We start from the raw sequence: 22,841 nt of genomic DNA, 5'->3' as shown, positions 1-22,841 counted from the left end.
CTCAGATTTTCCTGCATACGATAGCTGATGGATTCCTTCACCAAGTAGTTGCTGAACCGATAAGAGGGGATGCCATTTTAGATTTGGTTTTGGTGAGCAGTGAGGACCTCATAAAAGAAATGGTTGTAGGGGTCAACCTTGGTTTGAGCGATCGTGAGTTAATTCAGTTCAAACTGAATGGAAGGATAAAGAAAAATAGATTTGTGACTAGGGTTTTTGATTTCAAAAGAGCTAACTTAAAAAAATTAAGGAAATTAGTTATGGAAGTGGATTGGACTGAAGAACTTGTGGATCTAAAGGCAGAGGAGGCCTGGAATTACTTCAAGTCAAAGTTATAGAAACAATCAGAAGCCTGCATCCCAAGAAAGGGGAAAAAATTTATAGGCAGGAGTTGTAGACCAAAATGGACAAGCAAGCATCTCAAAGAGGTGATTAAGAAAAAGCAGAAAGCCTACAAGGAGTGGAAGATGGGAGGGATTAGCAAGGAAAGCTACCTTTATTGAGGTCAGAACATGTAGGGAAAAAGTGAGAAAGGCCAAAAGCCATGTAGAGTTGTACCTTGCAAAGGGAATTAAAACCAACAGTAAAAGGTTTTATAGCCATATAAATAAGAAGAAAACAAAGAAAGAAGAGGGGGGACTGCTAAACATTGAGGATGGAGTGGAGGTTAAGGATAATCTAGGCATGGCCCAGTATCGAAACAAATCCTTTGCCTCAGTCTTTAATGAGGCTAATGAGGAGCTTAGGGCTAATGGTAGGACAGCAAACGGGAAAGAGGATATGGAAGTAGATATAACCACATCTGAGGTAGAAGCCAAACTCCAACAGTTTAATGGGACTAAATCTGGAGGCCTAGATAATCTTCATCCAAGAATATTAAAGAAACTGGCACATGAAATTGCAAGCCCATTAACAAAAATTTTTAATGAATCTGTAAACTCAGTGGTTGTACCGTATGACTGGAGAATTGCTAACATAGTTCCTATTTTAAGAAAGGAAAAAAAAGTGATCTGGGTAACTACAGGCCTCTTAGTTGACATCTGTAGTTAGCAAGGTCTTAGAAAATTTTTTGAAGGAGACACTGGTTAAGGACATTGAGGTCAATAGTAATTGGGACAAAATACAACATGGTTTTACAGAAGGTAGATCGTGTCAAACCAACCTGATCTCCTTCTTTGAGAAGGTAACAGATTTTTTAGACAAAGAAAATGTAGTGGATCTAATTTACCTCAATTTCAGTAGGCATTTGATACGGTTCCACATGGGGAATTATTAGCTAAATTGGAAAAGATGGGGATCAATATGAAAATTAAAAGGTGGATAAGGAACTGGTTAAAGGGGAAACTACAACAGGTCACACTGAAAGGTAAACTGTCAGGCTGGAAGGAGGTTACTAGTGGAGTTCCTCAGGGATCGGTTTTGGGACCAATCTTATTTCATCTTTTTATTACTGACCTTGGCACAAAAAGCAGGAATATCCTAATAAAGTTTGCGGATGACACAAAGCTGGGAGGTATTGCCAATACAGAGAAGGACCGGGATATCATACAGGAAGATCTGGATGACCTTGTAAACTGGAGTAATAGTAATAGGATGAAATTAATAGTGAAAAGTGCAATGTCATACATTTAGGGATTAATAACAAGAATTTTAGTTATAAACTGGGGACGCATCACTTGGAAGTAACAGAGGAGGAGAAGGACCTCGGAGTGTTGGTTGATCCCAGGATGACTATGAGCCGCCAAAGTGATATGGCCGTGAAAAAAACTAATGCGGTCTTGGGATGCATCAGGTGAGGTATTTCCAGTAGAGATAAGGAGGTGTTAGTACCGTTATACAAGGCATTGGTGAGACCTCATCTGGAATACTGTGTGCAGTTCTGGTCTCCCATGTTTAGGAAAGATGAATTCAAACTGGAACAAGTACAGAGAAGGGCTACCAGGATGATCCGAGGAATGGAAAACCTGTCTTATGAAAGGAGACTCAAAGAGCTTGGCTTGTTTAGCCTAACCAAAAGAAAGCTGAAGGGAGATAGGTTTGCTCTCTATAAATATATCAGAGGGATAAATACTACGGAGGGAGAAGAATTATTTAAGCTCAGTACCAATGTGGACACAAGAACAAATGGATATAAACTGGCCATCAGGAAGTTTAGATTTGAAATTAGACAAAGATTTCTAACCATCAGAGGAGTGAAGTTCTGGAACAGCCTTCAAGGGAAACAGTGAGGGCAAAAGACATATATGGCTTCAAGACTAAGCTTGATAAGTTTATGGAAGGGATGATATGATGGGACAGCCTAATTTTGGTAATTAATTGATCTTCAACTATTAGTGGTAGATATGCCCAATGACCTGTGATGGTATATTTGATGGGGTGGGATCTGAGTTACTACAGAGAATTCTTTCCTGGGTATCTGGCTGGTGAACCTTGCCCACATGCTCAGGGTTTAGCTGATTGCCATATTTGGGGTCGGGAAGGAATTTTCCTCCAGGACAGATTGGCAGAGGCCCTGGGGGGGTTTCGCCTTCCTCTGCAACGTGGGGTACGCGTCACTTGCTGGAGGATTCTCTGCACCTTGAAGTCTTTAAACCACAATTTGAGGACTTCAATAGCTCAGACATAGGTTAGAGGTTTGTTACAGGAGTGGGTGGGTGAGATTCTGTGGCCTACGTTGTGCAGGAGATCAGACTAGATGATCATAATGGTCCCTTCTGACCTTAAAGTCTAGGATTCTATGATTCTAAGAGCCGCAGGAGTGGACTTCAGGGGAAAAAATCATCATGCGTAATCCTTCACAGAGATTTCCCCTCATTGTCCCATCAGTGGGAGAAGGGTGGAGGCCTCTTCCCTTGTGGGAAAGGATGTATGACCCACCTCCAAATCTGGCAGATCTCTGGTGAGCTGCAAGAGGTCTGGGCAATCATTGGGAGGTCCTGAGCCTCTGTACCAGCTCTGGCTCCTGGTGCCTATCCCTTTGCCAGCTCTCTGACAGCACAGCTCCATTTGAGCCATGCTAACAGAGGGAACCAATGGGTTGCAGGGGACCTCAGAAGCTCCAGAACAGCAATTTGAAGAGAAGGTACTATAGCTTGAGGATGTAATTTTTCAGGTACGGTTCATAGAACTGGAATGAGTAGGATGTGCACACTGCAGCCTTCCACAGCATGTCCAGTCTCCATCTCTTCCCTCAGAGTGAGGATTCCGGACACCATAGTGGGGGTTCTGCCTGATATGGGAAGAGGGGGAATGGTGTGGCAGAGGAGTCTTGAGTCCTCCCTGCACACACAGAACTGGCCCATGGTTTGGTGTTCCAACAAAAATCTGTCGGGAAAACATGTGCTTCAAAGGATATCAGAGGGTTGAAACAGTGCAGCCACTCCAACAAGGCAGTGGTTTTCAACCTTTTTCATTCTCAGCCCCCTAAAATATTTCAAATGGAGGTGCGGACCCCTTCAGAAATCTTGGACATAGTCTACAGGCCCCCCAGAAGTCTGTGGACCACAGGTTGAAAACCACTGTTATATGGTAATGACAACTTTTTGTGGACCCCTTACACATAGTCTGCGGACCTCCAGAGGTCCGTATACCACAGGTTGAAAACCACTGCAATAAGGGATGATATTTGAAATATACAGAGAGGATGGAATTGGCTATATTGGAGTTGCATAGCTGTGAGAATAGAGTTTGGCCCCATAACTTTATTTTCTATACACAGTTGGCTTGACATTGCTTTCTGGTAGGATTTATTTTTCTGCATTTCAGTGCATTGGCCAGTGCTCTGGTTTTGCACTGAGCACTGTGCTCATGTGAAGAGGTGAGTGAATGACTGGAACAGACAAACTCTCTCCTGTACAGTTAACTGGTACATTCATATTGACATTTAGGTATCACTGCAAGCAAGAAAATCCCTACAACCTAAATCTTATTATTCCATAAACTAAACTGTTTTTACTGGAAGCATGTGATGCTGACACTTCCACAGTGCTGTAGTGGAGGCTAAGAAGGTGTTATTATACAAAGCCCTAGCTCTGAAGAATGCTAATGTCAAAATGGCTAATGAATAATGGATTTTAATGTTATCTTACATTGTTTACATTAGTTTCTTGTCGATGCCAAATAAACATATTTCTTCATAGTTTTATGAGAATGCAAAAGTATTTCACCATCAATATAGATTCTCATGAGTGGTGGGAAACATTTTTTGCTGATCACATGAATGACGACTGGAAAGGAACAAGTTTATTTGCCATTCTGGGATTATGACAATAACTGGCAATAGACTGTTACCTTTCTAAGTTTAACATAGAACCTTAATTTGCCCACTACAGATAATGGGAAATTTTACTCCTGGTGTACATTGTAAAATACTCTTGTTGAGCCATGATAGCACTTTTATTTTCTCATCTTTTTTGCCATAACACCTAGTCGTGGACCTGACACAGCAATATTGTGCTAGTATACAAGACCCGGAATGGGAAATTAAGAAGTGAGACTGAACCATCTTTTTCACTGTCCAAGCTAAGTGCCATGGAAAACGAAAATAAAGAACAATGATGAAATGTGAGTTTTGATATTTTCGTTTCTAATAAATCTGAAGCATTATTAGTAATGCAGGTAAAGAATGTGGCTTTGCTGACGCTGACAGTGTCTCACATTTCATTTAGAAATTTTTAATTTGTGGGGTGGTGAAAAAAGCTGCAGAGGATGCAGTGACTATAAAACAAGAGTGAGCAATACTCACTGACAACCAATCCAGCAAAATATTCATTCTCGCTATAAGGCATACAAGTCTGAGAAACCCACAGATCCTAGGAATTTGGTAGGCCAACATTTTCAGTGGAAAGGTCAGCTGCTGTAATATATGTTGGCATTTCTATATATGCAAGATCAGAATTAAGCACTGAGTTACTCAAGGAAAATTAAAAAGCTGTTTTATATAGTAACATTAAATGCAATACATTTGATTAAGGAAAATATTGTTCCTTTACTGACCTCTGTTAAATCAACAATTTATGGTTTCTGCTTATTACAATATTAGTGAATTTAGATTACAGTGCTTGTACTGTAGGAACTACAGATATTCATTATAGACTAAAATTATGTCCATCAGACAGACAGTAATTCCTCAAGATGTTTTTATTATTTAACTGCATGAAAATGCATCTGTGAGTAAACATAATAATATTCAGCGGAAAAACAGGAATCATAAATAAAGACCATCACAGTACTTTATCATTTAATATTACATGACCATGTTCCACGACAGAGCATTCTCATCATTTCCTATAAGTGGAAACACAAGATTTCTATGACCCCAGCATGACCTAAATCCTTTCAGCTTGGAAAAATAAAGACCCAACCACATTAGACAGAACAACAGAAGCTCTGCTCGGTAATTCGTGCACTGGAATTTTAATGCTACAGCATTTCTACAAACATGCTTTTAATAAGGCAGTAAACTGTCTTTACCTAAAGAGGAAAATAATTGATCCATTTTGGGTCATTAGAGAAGTTTTGTTCTTTACTTTACAACCATCCCACCTTTTTATTTTCATGGAAAATGGAGAGGTAATAGCAGATAAATTTCAATTAGTTTCAATTAGAGTTATAATAGGCTACAGTGCATTAGGTTGCTGGATTTTATCACAGAAAGGACATTTACTTACTTTACAGTAACTGTGATTCTTCAAGATGTTCTGCACATGTGGATCCTACTTATGTAGATGTGGTAGATGTGGTATATCCAGACTTTGGTAAAGCTTTTGATACTGTCTTGCATGACCTTCTCATAAACAAACTGGAAATGCAACCTAGATGGAGCTACTATAAGGTGAGTGAATACTAGTTGGAAAACCATTCCCAGAGAGTAGTCATCAGTAGTTCACAGTCATGCTGAAAGGGCTTAATGAGAGGGGTCCCGTAGGGATCAGTTCTGTGTCCAGTTGTGTTCAATATCTTCATCAATGATTTAGATAATGGCATAGAAAGTACACTTATAAAGTTTGTGGATGATACCAAGCTGGGAGGGGTTGCAAGTGCTTTGGAGGATAGGATTAAAATTCAAAATGATCTGGACAAACTGGAGAAATGGTCTGAAGTGTGTGTGTGTAGTCTGTCAGTTCAACGACATTTTCATGCTCTCTCTTTTTGTGGATTCTGGAGTGACTCTGAAGTCCAAAGCGTAACTCTCATGCTCGTGAACAGATTGGGCAGACAAAGTCATTGGTGAGCATCTTGGTAGCTATAGCAGTAGTATGACACTTTTCCCTTGCAGCTAACCACTGATTATTTCTGTCCTCTTCAAAGGCTTGGAAAGCTCTGAGTATTGTGTGTCACCAGGCTGATCTATTTAACGCAGCCTTCTTAAGATCATCCAGTTTTATCGTACCAAAGTGTGTGCTACTCTTGATGCTGTCCTTGTAGCGCTTTCTGGGGAGGCCTTGAGTCTGATGTCCTTGTGCCAATTCTCCATAGAAAATTTTTCTGGGGAGTCAATATTCTGGCATCCTAATGATGTGTCCAACCCAGCGTAGTTGGGCTTTTATCAGCATGGCCTCGATGCTTATGGCATTTGACTTTTGGAGAACCTACAGGTTGGTAATTTTGTTCTGCCAGTGGATCCTCATAATGGTGTGCAGACACTGCATATCGAAGGCCTCTAGCTGTTTCATATGCCATTTGTATGGTATCCAGGTCTCACAGCCATAGCAGAGAGATGTGAGCACAAAAGCATTATAAAGTTTTAACTTTTGTTGAGAGGGTTATGTTGTGGGATTTCAGGACTTTGCTACATAATTTTCCTAATAACTGAGAAGTTTCTGGTTTCAGAGTGGTAGCCGTGTCAGTCTGTATCAGCAAAAACAATGAGGAGACCTTTAGGCACTTTAGAGACTAACAAATTTATTTGGGCATAAGCTTTCATGGGCTAAAACCCACTTCATCAGATGCATGGAGTAGAAAATACAGTAGCAGGTATATATACACAGCATATGAACAGATGGGAGTTGCCTTACCAAGTGGGAGGTCAGTGCTAAAGAGCCAATTCAATTAAGGTGACAGTGGGCTATTCTCAACAGTTGACAAGTAGGGAGGAAAAAGCACTTTTGTAGTGCTAATGAGTTCAATGTAACCAAAGTGGCCCATTTCAAACAGTTGACAAGAAGGTGTGAGTATCAGCAGGGGAAAAATTAGTTTTTGTAGTGACCCATCCACTCCCAGTCTTTATTCAGGCCTAATTTGATGGTGTCCAGTTTGCAAATTAATTCCAGTTCTGCAGTTTCTCGCTGGAGTCTGTTTCTGAAGTTTTGTTGTTGAAGAATTGCCACTTTTAAGTCTGTTATTGAGTGTCCAGGGAGACTGAAATGTTCTCCTACTGGTTTTTGAATGTTACAGTTCTTGATGTCAGATGTGTGTCCATTTATTCTTTTGCGTAGAGATTGTCCAGTTTGGTCAATGTACATGGCAGAGGGGCACTACTGGCACACGATGGCATATATCTCATTGGTAGATGTGCAGGTGAACAAGCCCCTGATGGTGTGGCTGATGTGGTTAGGTCCTATGATGGTGTCCCTTGAATAGATATGTGGACAGAGTTGGCACCGGGGATTTTTGCAGGGTTTGGTTCCTGGGTTAGTGTTTTTGTTGTGTGGTGTGTAGTTGCTGATGAGTATTTGCTTCAGGTTGGGGAGCTTTCTGTTAGCAAGGAGACAGGCCAGTACTTTTTCAAACAGCACTATATTAAAGCACACCAGTAGGGTCTACATAGACCAAAAAGACTTCTTCGCTCCTGGCTCGTCCTTCCAGCGCTCCAGTCACTAGAGACATGATATTGAGCTCAGGACCAATAAAGAAATAGAAAGAGACTCTACAAAAATCCATCAGAGCAGTCAGGGATTCCTGCTGTCTGAGAACTGAGAAATTTAGACTCCAAGCTGGCTTCTCAACGCCAAGCTTGTCCCCACTGCCAGGTAAGAGGAGGGGCTCCTCAAAGGAGCCACTGCTATCAGCACAGGAAAAAGTGGGACTGGAACTCTCAGTGCTGCACCGTAATAAAAAGTCAGCACTGAGATCTTCATCAATAACGAGGGCTCTAGGGCATAGGCGTGCAAAGATACATTTATTACACCGCACCATGGCACCAGGTTTATTGGCACTGTCCCCCATTGTACCAGAGTGCTCAGCATGATCTATTCCTCTTCTTTGTTGGCATCCTCATTATTCATTAAATCCAGCTTGGCACCAGTGGTCCCAGCCTCTGAAGATTCTTCAACAGAAAGGAAGACAGCACTAGCACCCTCAGCACAGATGTCTCTTCCAAACAATTTCTCAGCAGGGAGAGAAACATTAGCTTTCTTCTAGTCTTCTTGAACTTTCCTCAGCATTCCAAGACTTATTGAAAATCAACATTAACGGTCCAGTGAGCTCCACAGCCAACTTTCTGAAAAATCTTGGGTGCAAGTTACATGGACCTGCTGATTTAAAAATGTCTGACTTTAGCAGGTGCTGTTTAGAACCCTTCTGAGATACTAGTGGAATGCAAAGAGTGTTGTTATCATTGTCACATGGTATGACTACATTATCTGTTTTGTCCCAAATATAAAACAGAAATACTTATTGAATACTTCTGGCTTTTCTGCATTATTACTGATAATTCTACCATTTCCATCTCATAATGGATGATTTAAAAACCTTTCAAGAAAAATTGAAATGCATGATGAAAATACTGGAAGTTCCATTGGAGACTGTTCAGAAAAAGCTTATAAGCTGTTTGATATTTTACAACCAACTTCTCAAAGCAGAGTTGCACTACTTATTAATGAAGGGATATTGAATCTGATGAAAGGTCTTTGACTAACCCACCTTGATTTCAATTATCCCACCTTGATTTTAGCTACTTCAAAGCCTGTTGATCATAGATATTAAGTACCATCGGAAAGTTTCAATTTTTTTATACTCATCCGGCTCCATCTTAATTGGTTGTTGCTGCTGCCAATGAGAAGTTAAAACATTCAGGGAAATCAGCTTCCAAGGAGAAAGAACCCAAAAGACGATCTCTTTGGGAAGAAAATCTACTCATTGGCCTGTTTACAGGTCAGGATAGCTAGCTATCAGGCCGTGCTATGTAAATATGATTATATCTTATGGGATAGACTGTCAGACTTCAAGGACAGATTATCTTCAAAATTTAGAGATAAGTTGAAATTGATCTGTGAAGAAGGCCAACTGATTTCTAAAACTTCACTTCAAGCTGCTGTAACCCTTCTACCCGTCAGAGTTGGCAGCAACAAGGACCGGGTTCAGTATCTAGGGGTTCCATTCCAATAACACAGTGCAAAACCAGCTCGAGCCCCACCCAGTGACCTGGAACAAATATATACTACCCCCGCTGGGCGCCTCCAAGAGGCAATACTTCCCTTCTCGCAAGCACAGAGTCTGAGTGTAGTAAAAGCCTTTTAATAACAGAGAGAAACAATGTGGCATTATGTTGGGGAAACACCACCAACAGGATTCATAACACAACCCATGAGCAAAAACCCACCCCAAGCAAATCAGGGCGTGTCCTTTCCCTTTGGTTCTTTAGTCCAGCAACCCAAAGTCACCCAAAGTCCCAAAAGTCCAACAACCCAAAAGTCTCTGTCCCTGGTCAGTGCATTGTCAGAGTTCAAAAGTTTATCTGCAGTTTTACCTCCCAACCTGGGTGGAGGCGGGGGGTTAAGGGGGCACCTTACGTGGTTCAAAGGCGATTGCCCCGCCTCTCCATGGGGCTCTGCTCCGCCAGCCGTCCCACGAATCGCTCCGCTCTGCCAGCCGCCCCCATGAGCCGCTCCAGCTGTCCCACGAACAGCCAAAGTGGTCACAGCAGCCAAAGTGACCATTTGGGCAGCTATGGGCTCATGCTAGGTGGGCTGGGTGTGCCTACGCAAATGAGATCAGCCCCTGAAGTTCTTTTCCACAACTTGCCACAACTCACCACCAGATGTCAGGGTGGAGCTCATCCTGACTCTGCTTACATCCTCCCCCTAGCTGAGAATCTGTCGTCCCGACAAATCACACTCCCTTTATACCAACTCATTGGTTTCCTCCAAAGGGCCTCAGGAAGCCCACTTTAGCTTCCACAAGCCTGTGTGCTAAATGTATTGGCTTCTCACTAGTCACCCCAGGTGCATCATAAGTTAACCGTTCTACTGGTCTTATCACCCTGTCTTGTCTATTGAGAAACTCTGTTGCCATGGTGGGGGGACATCCTCTTGAGCAACAGATGGAGAGGTTTCCTTTGAGGGTCCCTCGGCTACTGGCATAGGCCCCTGCACTTCTAGTTCTAACATTCGGGGGGTCCAAGGTGCCCAGGACATCCTCTATCTGTGTGTTTCCACTATCCAATAACCTGTCTGTGTCGTCATACAGCGGTCCCATCAGCAGCACAGGGGTGTCAGAAATGGGCCTAAATAATTCCGCTATGGGGTTTAGGGTGGAAGAGGGGGAACTCTCTTTTGGTTCAGCTGATCGAGACTGAAATCCTGTCTCCATTCCAGGATACACCATGGTTGTGTCTTCCTCCTCAGACTCACTCACAGATGTGCTGCATAGGGGTACATTAGCTGCAGGGGGCTGGCTATCCATGTTGGATGGTGGCTTTGGTCTAGCACCTTTATCCTGCCCGGTTGCGGCCCATCTCGTAAGGGGTGCCTACCAATTCCCCCACAGGGAGCAAAAGGTTTCTATGCACTGTCTTTATTTGACCTGGACCCTCTTCAGGTTTGATCCTGTAGACCGGCAGGTCTCCCAGCTTTTCCATCACCAAGTAAGGTATTGCCTTCCATCTGTCAGCTATCTTGTGTTTGCCAGCAATACCCAAATTTTGCAGCAGAACTCTGTCCCCCTACTGGAGCTCCTGCAAACGTACCCTAGCATCATATCGATGTTTGTTGCAGTCTGCGTTCTTCCGAGCTGCAGATGAAGCTAAGTGATTAGCATCCCGCAGCTTTTCCCTTAGTCGGGATACATATTGCTGATGAGTTTCATAGCTATCTCCATCCTCTGATACACCAAAGCACAAGTCTATAGGTAATCTTGGTTCTCGCCCAAACATCAAGAGATATGGGGTGACTCCTGTAGCATCGTTCTTTGTGGCGTTGTAGGTATGCACCAGAAATGCGACATGTTGGCTCCAGGTTGCCTTCTGCTCTGGTCGCAAAGTCCCCAACATATCTAATAGGGTTCGGTTGAACCTCTCTGGCTGAGGATCACCTTGTGGGTGATAAGGCGTTGTCCTAGACTTTTTAATTCCTGCTATCCACAGCACCTCCTTCAGAAGGTGACTCTCAAAGTCCCGCCCCTGATCCGAGTGTATCCGGGCTGGGAATCCATAGACTGAGAAATATTTGTCCCACAATACTCGAGCGACGGTGGTGGCCCTCTCATCACGTGTGGGATATGCCTGTGCATAACTGTGTAAAATGGTCAGTCACTACTAGAATGTTCCCAACATTCCTCCTGTCTACCTCTAAAGACAAGAAATGCATACCAGTTCCAAAGGTTTGTTGCTGGTGATGTTCTTGAGATATGCAGCCCCCGTGGGCAGAGTTTTTCTTTGAACACATCGAGCGCAAGTCTCACAATTCTTGCGAACATCTTCAGCCATCCGGGGCCAATAGAACCTACTACGAATAAGTTCCAAGGTCCTCTCCATCCCTAAATGTCCAAAGTCATCATGCAGGGCCCTCATGGCCAGCGCTCTGTACTCTTTTGGCAACACTAGTTGTGCTCGTTGCTTTTGTAAAGGGTCGGTGGTCATTCGGAGTAGTACTCCCTGAATCAGTTTTAGTTTGGCCCATTCTCTCAATAGTAGTTTACCCTCCGGGTTAGGTGGGAAAACCACAGCTGGGCTTTGCCCCTCCCTTTTAGCAAGTAGTGTATCACCAATGTCAATATCTTGCAGCTGGGCTTCTTGCCAGTCAGCCGCATTGAGCATGGGCAAGGGAGATTGGTCTAATGCAATATAGTTCACTGAAGCAGAATGCATGCATTCAGGGGGCAGGCCCAAAGCTTCTGCAACACATCCATGAAGGCTCTCAGGGGCCTCTGACTCTTGGCGACTCACACTGCAAATAGCTCTCACTCCATCCGTGAGTATCACAGCAACTTCTGGTGCCTGACGTCTGGACAATGCATCTGCATCTACATCGCTTCTCCCTGATCGGTACTGAATGCTGAACTCATAGCTAGCCAAGGCAGCCACCCATCTCAGCCCTGTAGCATCCAGCTTAGCACTTGTTAACAGATAAGTCAGTGGATTGTTGTCTGTCCACACCTGGGACTGAGCACCATATAAATAGTCTCGAAATTTTTCAGTGATGGCCCATTTCAAGGCCAAGAATTCCAGCTTATGGGTGGGAAAGCAAGTTTTACTATCAGACAATCCTCTCTCCTTGATCCCAAATAGACTAGACTGGTTGACCTTCAGGACACATTGCAAAAGCCATCTATTTTCTCAAGTGTTTTCTTAGGAGTACTGGAGGATGATGTGCTTGAAGGTAAGATGAGGGATTGATTTCCTCTGTTGTCCTGCTTACAAGGGTTAATTTGTATTATGGAGAAGGGATGCGTTTCTCTATTTGTTGTGATGTGTTTAACAAAGTAATTGTGATCTTTTAGCTGATGAGGAGCAAAGAGCACCATGAGTAAATGTTCTTTGTAACTGCTAACTGAAATATATTTTTTGTTATTATTTTTTGGGTTACTAGAATCTCTTAAGATCCAGCAATAAATTATGGGAATAGATTCAGACCCAGTTAAAGCTAACAATTACTAATTCATAGGGCTAATCACTTGAGAGACACAACACACTAGCAATTTGATATGGTCCTGTTACCATATATACATTGTCAGCCTCACAACAACCCTTTGAAATAGCAAGTATTATCCCCATTTTACACATGGGGAACTGAGCCACAGAGAGACTAAGTGAATTGCACAGTTATGTAGCACAGCCAGGAACTGAACCTGGGAAGCACAAGTTGCTGGCTAGAACCCTAGACTACGGGCTATCTTTCCTTTCCTACTACACTGAATAGTACTACACCAAACATCCACAACTGATAGTTACCATCGGAGGAAGTTTGATAAAGAGGTGTGTGAAGGAGGCTGCGTTGAGGGGGAAAAAGTTAAGGCTGTGGTACATGGTCTGTGATATGAAGTTGTGGTACTAGTAAGGTGTGTGATTGTGAGAAAAGGAGTAGTTACTAGATGGCTGAACTTTTTATTTCCTTGCTTTTGTGGGTTTGTGTCAGGTATGTTGTGTGTGCTGGAATCCTAACTGCATAAGAACAAAGCTCTTTGTATATTAGCTACAATTATAATTGTGACAAAATTCTTGTCATAAATATAAAGGGAAGGCTAACCACCTTTAAATCCCTCCTGGCCAGAGGAAAAACCCTTTCACCTGTAAAGGGTTAAGAAGCTAAGATAACCTCATGGCACCTGACCAGAATGACCTATGAGGAGACAAGATACTTTCAAAGCTGGGGTGGGGAGGGGACAAAGGGTCTCTCTGCCTGTGTGTTGCTTTTGCCGGTGACCAGAGCAGGAATGCAGGTCAGAACTCCTGTAAAGCAGCATCACTTGCCCCATAACGTCAGCCGTGCGGAACACAATGCCATCCACAGCCTCAGAAACAACTCTGACATCATAATCAAACAGGCTGACAAAGGAGGTGCTGTCGTCATCATGAATAGGTCTCCAACACCACTTTCTACAAGCCATTACCCTCTGATCCCACTGAGGGTTACCAAAAAAAACCTACACCATTTGCTCAAGAAACTCCCTGAAAAAGCACAAGAACAAATCCGCACAGACACACCCCTGGAACGCCGACCTGGGGAATTCTATCTGCTACCCAAGATCCATAAACCTGGAAATCCTGGACGCCCCATCATCTCAGGCATTGGCACCCTGACAGCAGGACTGTCTGGCTATGTAGACTCCCTCCCCTCAGGCCCTACACTACCAGCACTACCAGCTACCTTCGAGACACCACTGACTTCCTGAGGAAACTACAATCCATCGGTGATCTTCCTGAAAACACCATCCTGGCCACTATGGATGTAGAAGCCCTCTACACCAACATTCCACACAAAGATGGACTACAAGCCATCAGGAACAGTATCCCCGATAATGTCATGGCAAACCTGGTGGCTGGACTTTGTCCTCACCCATAACTATTTCACATTTGGGGACAATGTATACCTTCAAATCAGCGGCACTGCTATGGGTACCCGCATGGCCCCACAGTATGCCAACATTTTTATGGCTGACTTAGAACAACGCTTCCTCAGCTCTTGTCCCCTAATGCCCCTACTCTACTTGCGCTACACTGATGACATCTTCATCATCTGGATCCATGGAAAAGAAGCCCTTGAGGAATTCCACCATGATTTCAACAATTTCCATCCCACCATCAACCTCAGCCTGGACCAGTCCACACAAGAGATCCACTTCCTGGACACTACGGTGCTAATAAGCGATGGTCACATAAACACCACCCTATACCGGAAACCTACTGACCACTATTCCTACCTACTTGCCTCCAGCTTTCATCCAGACCACACCACACGATCCATTGTCTACAGCCAAGCTCTACGATACAACCGCATTTGCTCCTACCCCTCAGACAGAGACAAACACCTACGAGATCTCTATCAAGCATTCTTACAACTACAATACCCACCTGCTGAAGTGAAGAAACAGATTGACAGAACCAGAAGAGTACCCAGAAGTCACCTACTACAGGACAGGCCCAACAAAGAAAATAACAGAACGCCACTAGCCGTCACCTTCAGCCCCCAACTAAAACCTCTCCAACGCATCATCAAGGATCTACAACCTATCCTAAAGGATGACCCATCGCTCTCACAGATCTTGGGAGACAGACCAGTCCTTGCTTACAGACACCCCCCAACCTGAAGCAAATACTCACCAGCAGCCACACAACAGAACCACTAATCCAGGAACCTATCCTTGCAACAAAGCCCGTTGCCAACTGTGTCCACATATCTATCCAGGGGACACCATCATAGGGCCTAATCACATCAGCCACTACTATCAGAGGCTCGTTCACCTGCACATCTACCAATGTGATATATGCCATCATGTGCCAGCAATGTCCCTCTGCCATGTACATTGGTCAAACTGGACAGTCTCTACGTAAAAGAATAAATGGACACAAATCAGACGTCAAGAATTATAACATTCAAAAACCAGTTGGAGAACACTTCAATCTCTTTGGCCACTCGATTACAGACCTAAAAGTTACAATTCTTCAACAAAAAAACTTCAAAAACAGACTCCAACGAGAGACTGCTGAATTGGAATTAATTTGAAAACTGGATACAATTAACTTAGGCTTGAATAGAGACTGGGAGTGGATAGGTCATTACACAAAGTAAAACTATTTCCCCATGTTTATTCCCCTACCCCCCACTGTTCCTCAGACGTTCTTGTGAACTGCTGGAAATGGCCCACCTTGATTATCATTACAAAAGTCCCCCCCACCCCGCCACTCTTCTGCTGGTAATAGCTCACCTTAAGTGATCACTCTGGTTACAGTGTGTATGATAACACCCACTGTTTCATGTTCTCTATGTATATTAATCTCCTCACTGTATTTTCCATTGAATGCATCCGATGAAGTGAGCTGTAGCTCACGAAAGCTTATGCTCAAATAAATTTGTTAGTCTCTAAGGTGCCACAAAGTACTCCTTTTCTTTTTGTGAATACAGACTAACACGGCTGCTACTCTGAAACCTGTAAAGAGTTAGTAAGCAATCTAGTTAGATATACGTTAGATTCTGTTTTGTTCAAATGGCTGATAAAATAAGTTGTGCTGAATGGGATGTATATTCCTGTTTTTGTGTCTTTTTGTAACTTAAGGTTTTGCTTAGAGGGATTCTCTATGTTTTGAATCTGATTACCCTGTAAGGTATTTACCATCTTGATTTTACAGAGGTGATTCTTTTACTTTTTATTTCATTAAAATTCTCTTTTAAGAACCTGATTACTTTTTCATTGTTCGTAAGATCCAAGGGTTTGGGTCTGTGTTCACCTATGCAAATTGGTGAGGATTTTTATCAAGCCTTCCCCAGAAAAGGGGGTGTAGTGCTTGGGGGATATTTTGGGTGGGGAGACATTTCCAAGTGGGCACTTCCCCTGTTATTTTTGTTAGACACTTTGGTGGTGGCAGCATAAAGGTTCAAGGACAAAAGGTAAAAGTTTGTACCTTGGGGAAGTTTTAACCTAAGCTGGTAAGAATAAGCTTAGGGGGTCTTTCATGCAGGTCCCCACATCTGTACCCTAGAGTTCAGAGTGGGGAAGGAACCTTGACAATTCTAAAGTGAGGTTCTACAGTAAAAAGTTACATATTTATTGCATCTCCCTGGGCTCTATAGCAAACTGAGAATATTTGAAAGTACAAGGATGTTTCCCCACCCCACAAATTGCCAGTCCTGCAAACTCAGAATGCATCTGAGAGTCAATATGGGCTTTTTTTCATCACCAATAATAGGGGAATGGAAGGGCAAAATTAGTTCCTCTCATAAAGCTGTATAACCTCACTACACACCCTCTATAAGGGTGAGTTAATATCTTATGCTTTCAAATGAAGCATATTTGATATAGAAACCAGAGGGATGCAATGAATATAGAATTCCACACTGGCATTATTACAAAGCTACCTGTTAGGATAGAAACACACTTTAAAGCAGAATGGAACTTGATGACAGTCTTCTGTTGTGCTCTTATAATGTTAATATTATGGATGGTACCATTTTGTGAATAAGACAAAGCCCCCCATCAGTAACAGGTTCAGAGAGAGACAACTGTGGGCCACACTTGCAAAGGTATTTAGGCACCTAAAGGTGCAGATAGGTGCCTAGAATGATTTTCTCAAAAGACACATGAGTCTAAATCCCATTAATTTAAATGGGAGTTGGTGTCTGACATGGTTAGGAACTTTCAAATGTCCCATGAGGCATGTATCTGCATTTTTAGGCACCTAAATGCCTTTTAAATCTGTCCCCCATGACCTCACATACTCTTTAAGGAAAACTATTCATTTTGCTCAACCTAGCAGTCTAAGAGTTCAAAAAATAAGAAGCAATTTTCTTCATGAACCAAGAATGGAATTTATTTGAAAACAAAACTTTTTGTTATATTTGGTTAGTAATTTCATAATCACTGCCAGTGCAACCTACTGTGAAGTCACAAACTGAAGATCTGGGGCTCAATCCTTCAACTCCCACTTTTAGTTATAGGATCGAGGCCTGGGATTTTAAGTCAGGAACAAATGTCAGCTGGTATAGATTCTCATCTAATGTAAATTGGCATAGCATTGATTTCAGTGGAGCTACAATGATTTACTCCAGATGAGAAGCAACAAAGCATCTGTCTGGTACAGTAGGCTGGAAACCACAAAAGGAACCTCATTAGATGAAGTTAGTGGACAGCTAAAATATGAGTAGTACAATGCATTAGTTAGAAAGAAGCATGAAAATAACTGGAATTAGAAGGATGCATCATATAATTTGTATAATACAAAGAAATAAGAATTATTTTTCTGAACTGGAAAAATGAAGTGCATATGCTATAGGTTGGATCAGTGTAGCATGTCACTGGTAATCCATTTTTCCCCACTGTAGTATCTTAATACGAATTTTTTTTAACTTCCAGCATTATCTGAAAAGCTCTGAATTCCAAAAAAAGTTTAAAATGAATTAATGGTTTCGACTGGAAATCTGATGAAGAACAGTTTATAGTAATCAAGTCTGAATAAAGGAAATGTATCACCTACTGTATTACTCTCTCTTAAAGATGACAAAGTTCTAGAAAGGTTCCCAAGTTGAAAAGTAAAAGTTAAAAATAAGATTAAACCAGAGGTGCCCACAAGCTGCAGTCAGCCAGATGGAAGTGACAGTATGGCCTGAAGACAGCTGATAAATGTCCAAATCAATTGCTGAATCTTTGCAAGCTCTCTGCTCCCAAATCTACCCTGACCCAGTCACTTATCAGACTGTCTCCCAAATAGGTTAGCTGGTGAAAAATTGATTTTTTTTCCCCAGAGAGCAGGTATCTTGTATACTGCTGAGATGAGGTATGAAAGAACAAGATCTATAAGGGATATAAATGGAGAGGGGACAGAACAAGGGCAGTGAAAGGGAGACGGCAGAGGGGACAGGAACATAGGGGAAGTATATGTAGAAGCAAGAAGAGGGACACAAAACAAAGGAGGAAGATGGAAGATGGAGAAAGGGAAGGAGGAGCCAAAGAGGTAGTGTGAGGGGAAAAAGCACCATGTGTCCTGCTCACTATGGCTCTGCTAAGAAAGAAACTTTAACTGATGTAACTGTGCACTTTTGGATTAAACTTATAATTAAAGACGAGATCAGTATCTCATTAAGATATCCATCCTGTCATCAGAACAAAACACCACAGCCATCAAACTAAAATAAAAGGCGGGAGTAATCACAAAATAAATCAGCACTCAAACTTACCTGATATAAAATTTTATACTTAAGAAGCATATATTGTCAAGGTATTTAAACCCAAATATCCTAAAGCCTTCAGTTGGTGTATTCACAACATTACTGCGCCATTTACACATTTACTGTATGGGTAAATTCAGCAACTGTGTGTATGCATAGTGTGTAGACACCCCAATTTACATACAAATGCAGGTGTGTATATCAGCTGGAAACCAGACAAAAACGTGTACCTTAGGGTTTAGTATTGACGAAACATAGATGCAAAGATGTTTTATTTACACATTTTGGGCCAAGCTGCTGCGAGTGGAAAATTTATTTGTGAGACTATATGAATGATAGCATAGATCAGATCCAGGACCTACACTTTTAGATCATAGGGCAGGAGTTGGAGGAGGAATAAAAAGTTCTAGCACTCTGACAATCTCCTTAAAGGCCTATTAAGTAGGACGTGCACTTTTGTAGACCATACACTGTCACCATCATTTTTTAATTATGCTCTCAGTTGAAAGTGAGTAGATGAACGCTAGACCAGGCGTTAGCAACCTTTTTCTTTCTGAGGCCCCCCAGCATGCTATAAAGCCTCCACGGCCCACCTGTGTCACAATAACTGATTTTCTGCATATAAAAGCCAGGGTTGGCATTAGGGGGTAGCAAACAGGGGAACTGCTTGCGGCCACAAGCCACAGAGAGCCCCATGAAGCTAAGCTGCTCAAGCTTTGGCTTCAGCCCCGGGTGGTGGGGCTTCAGCTTTCTGCCCTGGGCCCCAGTGCGTCTGATGCTGGCCCTGCTTGATGGACCCCCTGAAACCTTTTGATGGCCCCCTAGGGCCCCCCGAACCTCTCGTTGAGAACCACTGGGCTAGACTACACCTTTATGGAAATCCAGTTGTAACCATCAGCTAGAATACCTATCTCTAAAGATACATTTCCTCCTCCTAGCTATATATTAGTTCTGATCAGAAACTCGGAAGAGCTATAATGTGAGCCCATTTTATTTCTTTTTCTGTAGAGTAAGGCGTGAGGATCCCACATATTTTCTGTTGCATACACAAACTGAACTCAGCACCATGTATGTGAAATGTAAGAGGCTCTCAAAGAAGATATAAGGTGTATTTTAGTCTAATTTTAATAGCTTGTGAGCAATAAATGGAGGATCTACTGAAGATAGTTTGAGACAACAGAAATATGATGATGGATATAGAGATTCACACAAATGTGTGACTTGTATAGTTTAACAGAAAATATAGTACACAGGCAATTCTGTCTGAGGGCTGTAACTAACAATGATATTCAACACAGAGACAATAGTGTTTGAAAAAATATCCATGCTAATTTTTTTCTCCATAGCGCTTTCCAGATCTACATATTTTCCTATATAATTGCAAAACATGTTTACTAATTAAATTATTCTTTAATTAGTTAATTATTCTAGCCAGGCTTTGCTTTTAGGACATTCATTTTGTGTCATATAATAATTATAGATAATTAAGTAATCTCAAGCCATTTTTCCTAGGAAAATATGCTGGATACCCAAAAATAACAACAAATTGTAAATTAATATGGAAAACAAAGCTTGGCAGATGAAAGATTTTGTTAGAATTAATTAGGCACTAATTATACATTGGAAAAGGAGAAACAATAAGCCTAAATTCATTTCTGAAAATGTACATGTTTACACTAAAATCCTTACCGTGTGAATTGATAAAGTTTTCTTTTAACCAATGCCCTGCCTTTAAGCACTCTTGATCATCAGAGAGATTAAAGAGATTGGTCGGAACTTCACCAGTATATCTTTGTTTACAGCGGTGTATGATTTCCTTGTTAGTCCAAAGTTTACTGATCTCTGCTCCAGTGGGACATGGAACCTGACATAAATATAATGCACATATAACTGTTAACTGAGACTTTGAATAGCAATGACACAAAGTATCTGACCATATAAAAAATGCTAGCCCTGTAAAAGTTTGATTCTTTTTGGACATATAATTTGTAATCAACAAGTCACTGGTCATAAAGAGAACAGATGAGTGTTACTATATCTAATTTTCTGTTCCTTGCAGGATCTGTGAAGCAATGCAGGATTTTGAAGAACCTACAAGGATTAACCATTTTTTTTTGCTATGTGTATATGCAAGTGCACACACAAAATGCAGCACACATCATATGCTTAAATTTATCTTCAAACAGTCAATTAAAAACGGAAATGACAAAAACCCCTCAATTCTCCATTTTACAGGAATTGTCCTTTACCACAATTGTTATTGGCTCCCATCTCGGGGCATGCTCTTCATGCTTTGCCCTGCTCTGGCTGTGCAGAGTAGCTGGACAGCCTGTGAGTTCAGCTATCAGAGGATTCTCCCACTGTAGGAGAAAACTGGGGTGGCAGAGGAATATTAGTTCCACGCCACCACTCTCCTGATCTCCAGCATAGGGAGTGTAGCTGAAAGAAGATGTATCTTGGATTTTCTCTATAACCTGATTATCCCAGAATGCCAAAACACTCTCTTGACACTGCGGACAGCAGGGCATAAATTAGAACCAGAGTCTAGGTCAGTCCCAGTATGAAGAATGCTAAAAGCTACCTTTGATCCCCCTTCCTTTGCTCTTGTACAAGAACAGCTCGGGTAAACAACAGGATCTGGGCCATTGTTTATAACAATATTTTCAAAAATACCTCTTGAAACACTGAAAGGGTTTCACCAAAAAAATGACATGAGTTATTTATGACTATCACTTTTGTGGAAACATTCTGCTAAACAGCAAAATTGCTGGCAATGGTATTAAACTATGTTTCATTTCATGGTTATTGCTTTTTGTAATGAGTTATATACAATGATCAGTATGCAAAGCATCACAGCCAGTTTTCATAAATGAGAGGAAGATGAATGTTAAAAAGTTCCACAAGAATCTTGCAATTGCAACTGAACAGCCTTAGGGGTTTAAAAGTAAAGAAGATGATCAAGAATGGCATGGGAAAAAATAGAATTTGAATCTCTTGTCACCCTGTTCAAGCCAGGTGTGCTCTGATGATCCAGAAACAGATACTGACAGGAACTGGCTGTAGGGGAAATCCATAGTTGTTGAACTCCCGCAACTCTTAATAAGCCCTGGTCTACACTAGGACTTTAGGTCGAATTTAGCAGCTTTAAATCGATGTAAACCTGCACCTGTCCACACGATGAAGCCCTTTATTTCGACTTAAAGGGCTCTTAAAATCTATTTCCTTACTCCACCCCTGACAAGTGGATTAGCGCTTAAATCGGCCTTGCCGGGTCGAATTTGGGGTACTGTGGACACAATTGGACGGTATTGGCCTCCGGGAGCTATCCCAGAGTGCTCCATTGTGACTGCTCTGGACAGCACTCTCAACTAAGATGCACGATTGTTTGCCGTTGCTCTGACGCAGGAAGGGGCGACTGACGACACGGCTTACAGGGTTGGCTTACAGGGAGCTAAAATCAGCAAAGGGGGTGGCTTTACATCAAGGAGTATTTCAGGCAGGACTTCATGGAGGGTTCCAATAAGAAATGGTGCACCTAAGTTATTGTTCTTATTGGAACAAGGAGGTTAGTCTGGCCTCTGATTGATACATGGTTAGATTTACCTTGCTGCACCTTCTCTGTGAGTGACTGAAGTGTGACCTAGAGGAATGAGTCCCCTAGACGGGAGGGCGCAGGGGGGGTTTGCAAATGAGTACAAAACAAATCTGATCTATTTCTTGTTTTGATACACTCCATCTATCTTTTACATCTTTGGCTGGCAGCAGATGGTGCAGAAGGACTGCATGCCATCCACATCTCATGGCTGCTGGGCAGAAGATGGTACAATAGGACTGCTAGCCTCCTCATCTCTTGCCTGCCCGGCAGAAGATGATGCAATAGGACTGCTAGCAATCCGTATCACCTGCCTGCTCACCATAAGATGGTTCAATAGGACTGACTGCAGGACTAAAGAGAATGACCTGATCAAGTCACTCCAAATTTAGTCCCTGCGCCCATGTCTGCCCAGGCGCTCCTGATCGACCTCACAGAGGCGACCAGGAGCACCTCGGACATGACGATGACGGCTACCAGTCCTATTGCACCGTCTGCTGCCACAAGGCAATGGGTTGCTGCTGCTGTGTAGCAATGCAGTACCGCGTCTGCCAGCACCCAGGAGACATACGGTGACGGTTACCTGAGCAGGCTCCATGCTTACCGTGGTATGGCGTCTGCACAGGTAACTCAGGAAAAAAGGAGCGAAACGATTGCTGCCCTTGCTTTCACGGAGGGAGGGAGGGAACGGGGGCCTGATGATATGTACCCAG

General features: G+C 42.4%; 1 protein-coding gene across 3 annotated transcripts in view; it reads right to left on the bottom strand.

The window, feature by feature from the left end:
* The window catches only part of CFAP61 (cilia and flagella associated protein 61), a 209,966-nt gene that overhangs the window by 59,454 nt on the left and 127,671 nt on the right, over positions 1–22,841 (bottom strand). For all 3 annotated transcript variants that reach the window (XM_073339783.1, XM_073339782.1, XM_073339785.1), the window contains one exon: positions 20,226–20,400. In XM_073339783.1, coding sequence (XP_073195884.1) covers positions 20,226–20,400 — 175 coding nt within the window. The remainder of the gene's footprint in view (positions 1–20,225; positions 20,401–22,841) is intronic.

Source organism: Lepidochelys kempii, chromosome 3, assembly GCF_965140265.1.
Source record: "Lepidochelys kempii isolate rLepKem1 chromosome 3, rLepKem1.hap2, whole genome shotgun sequence".
NCBI lineage: Eukaryota > Metazoa > Chordata > Testudines > Cheloniidae > Lepidochelys > Lepidochelys kempii.
The sequence above is the reverse complement of the archived record's forward strand: the minus strand, read 5'-3'. Positions and strand labels throughout refer to the sequence as shown.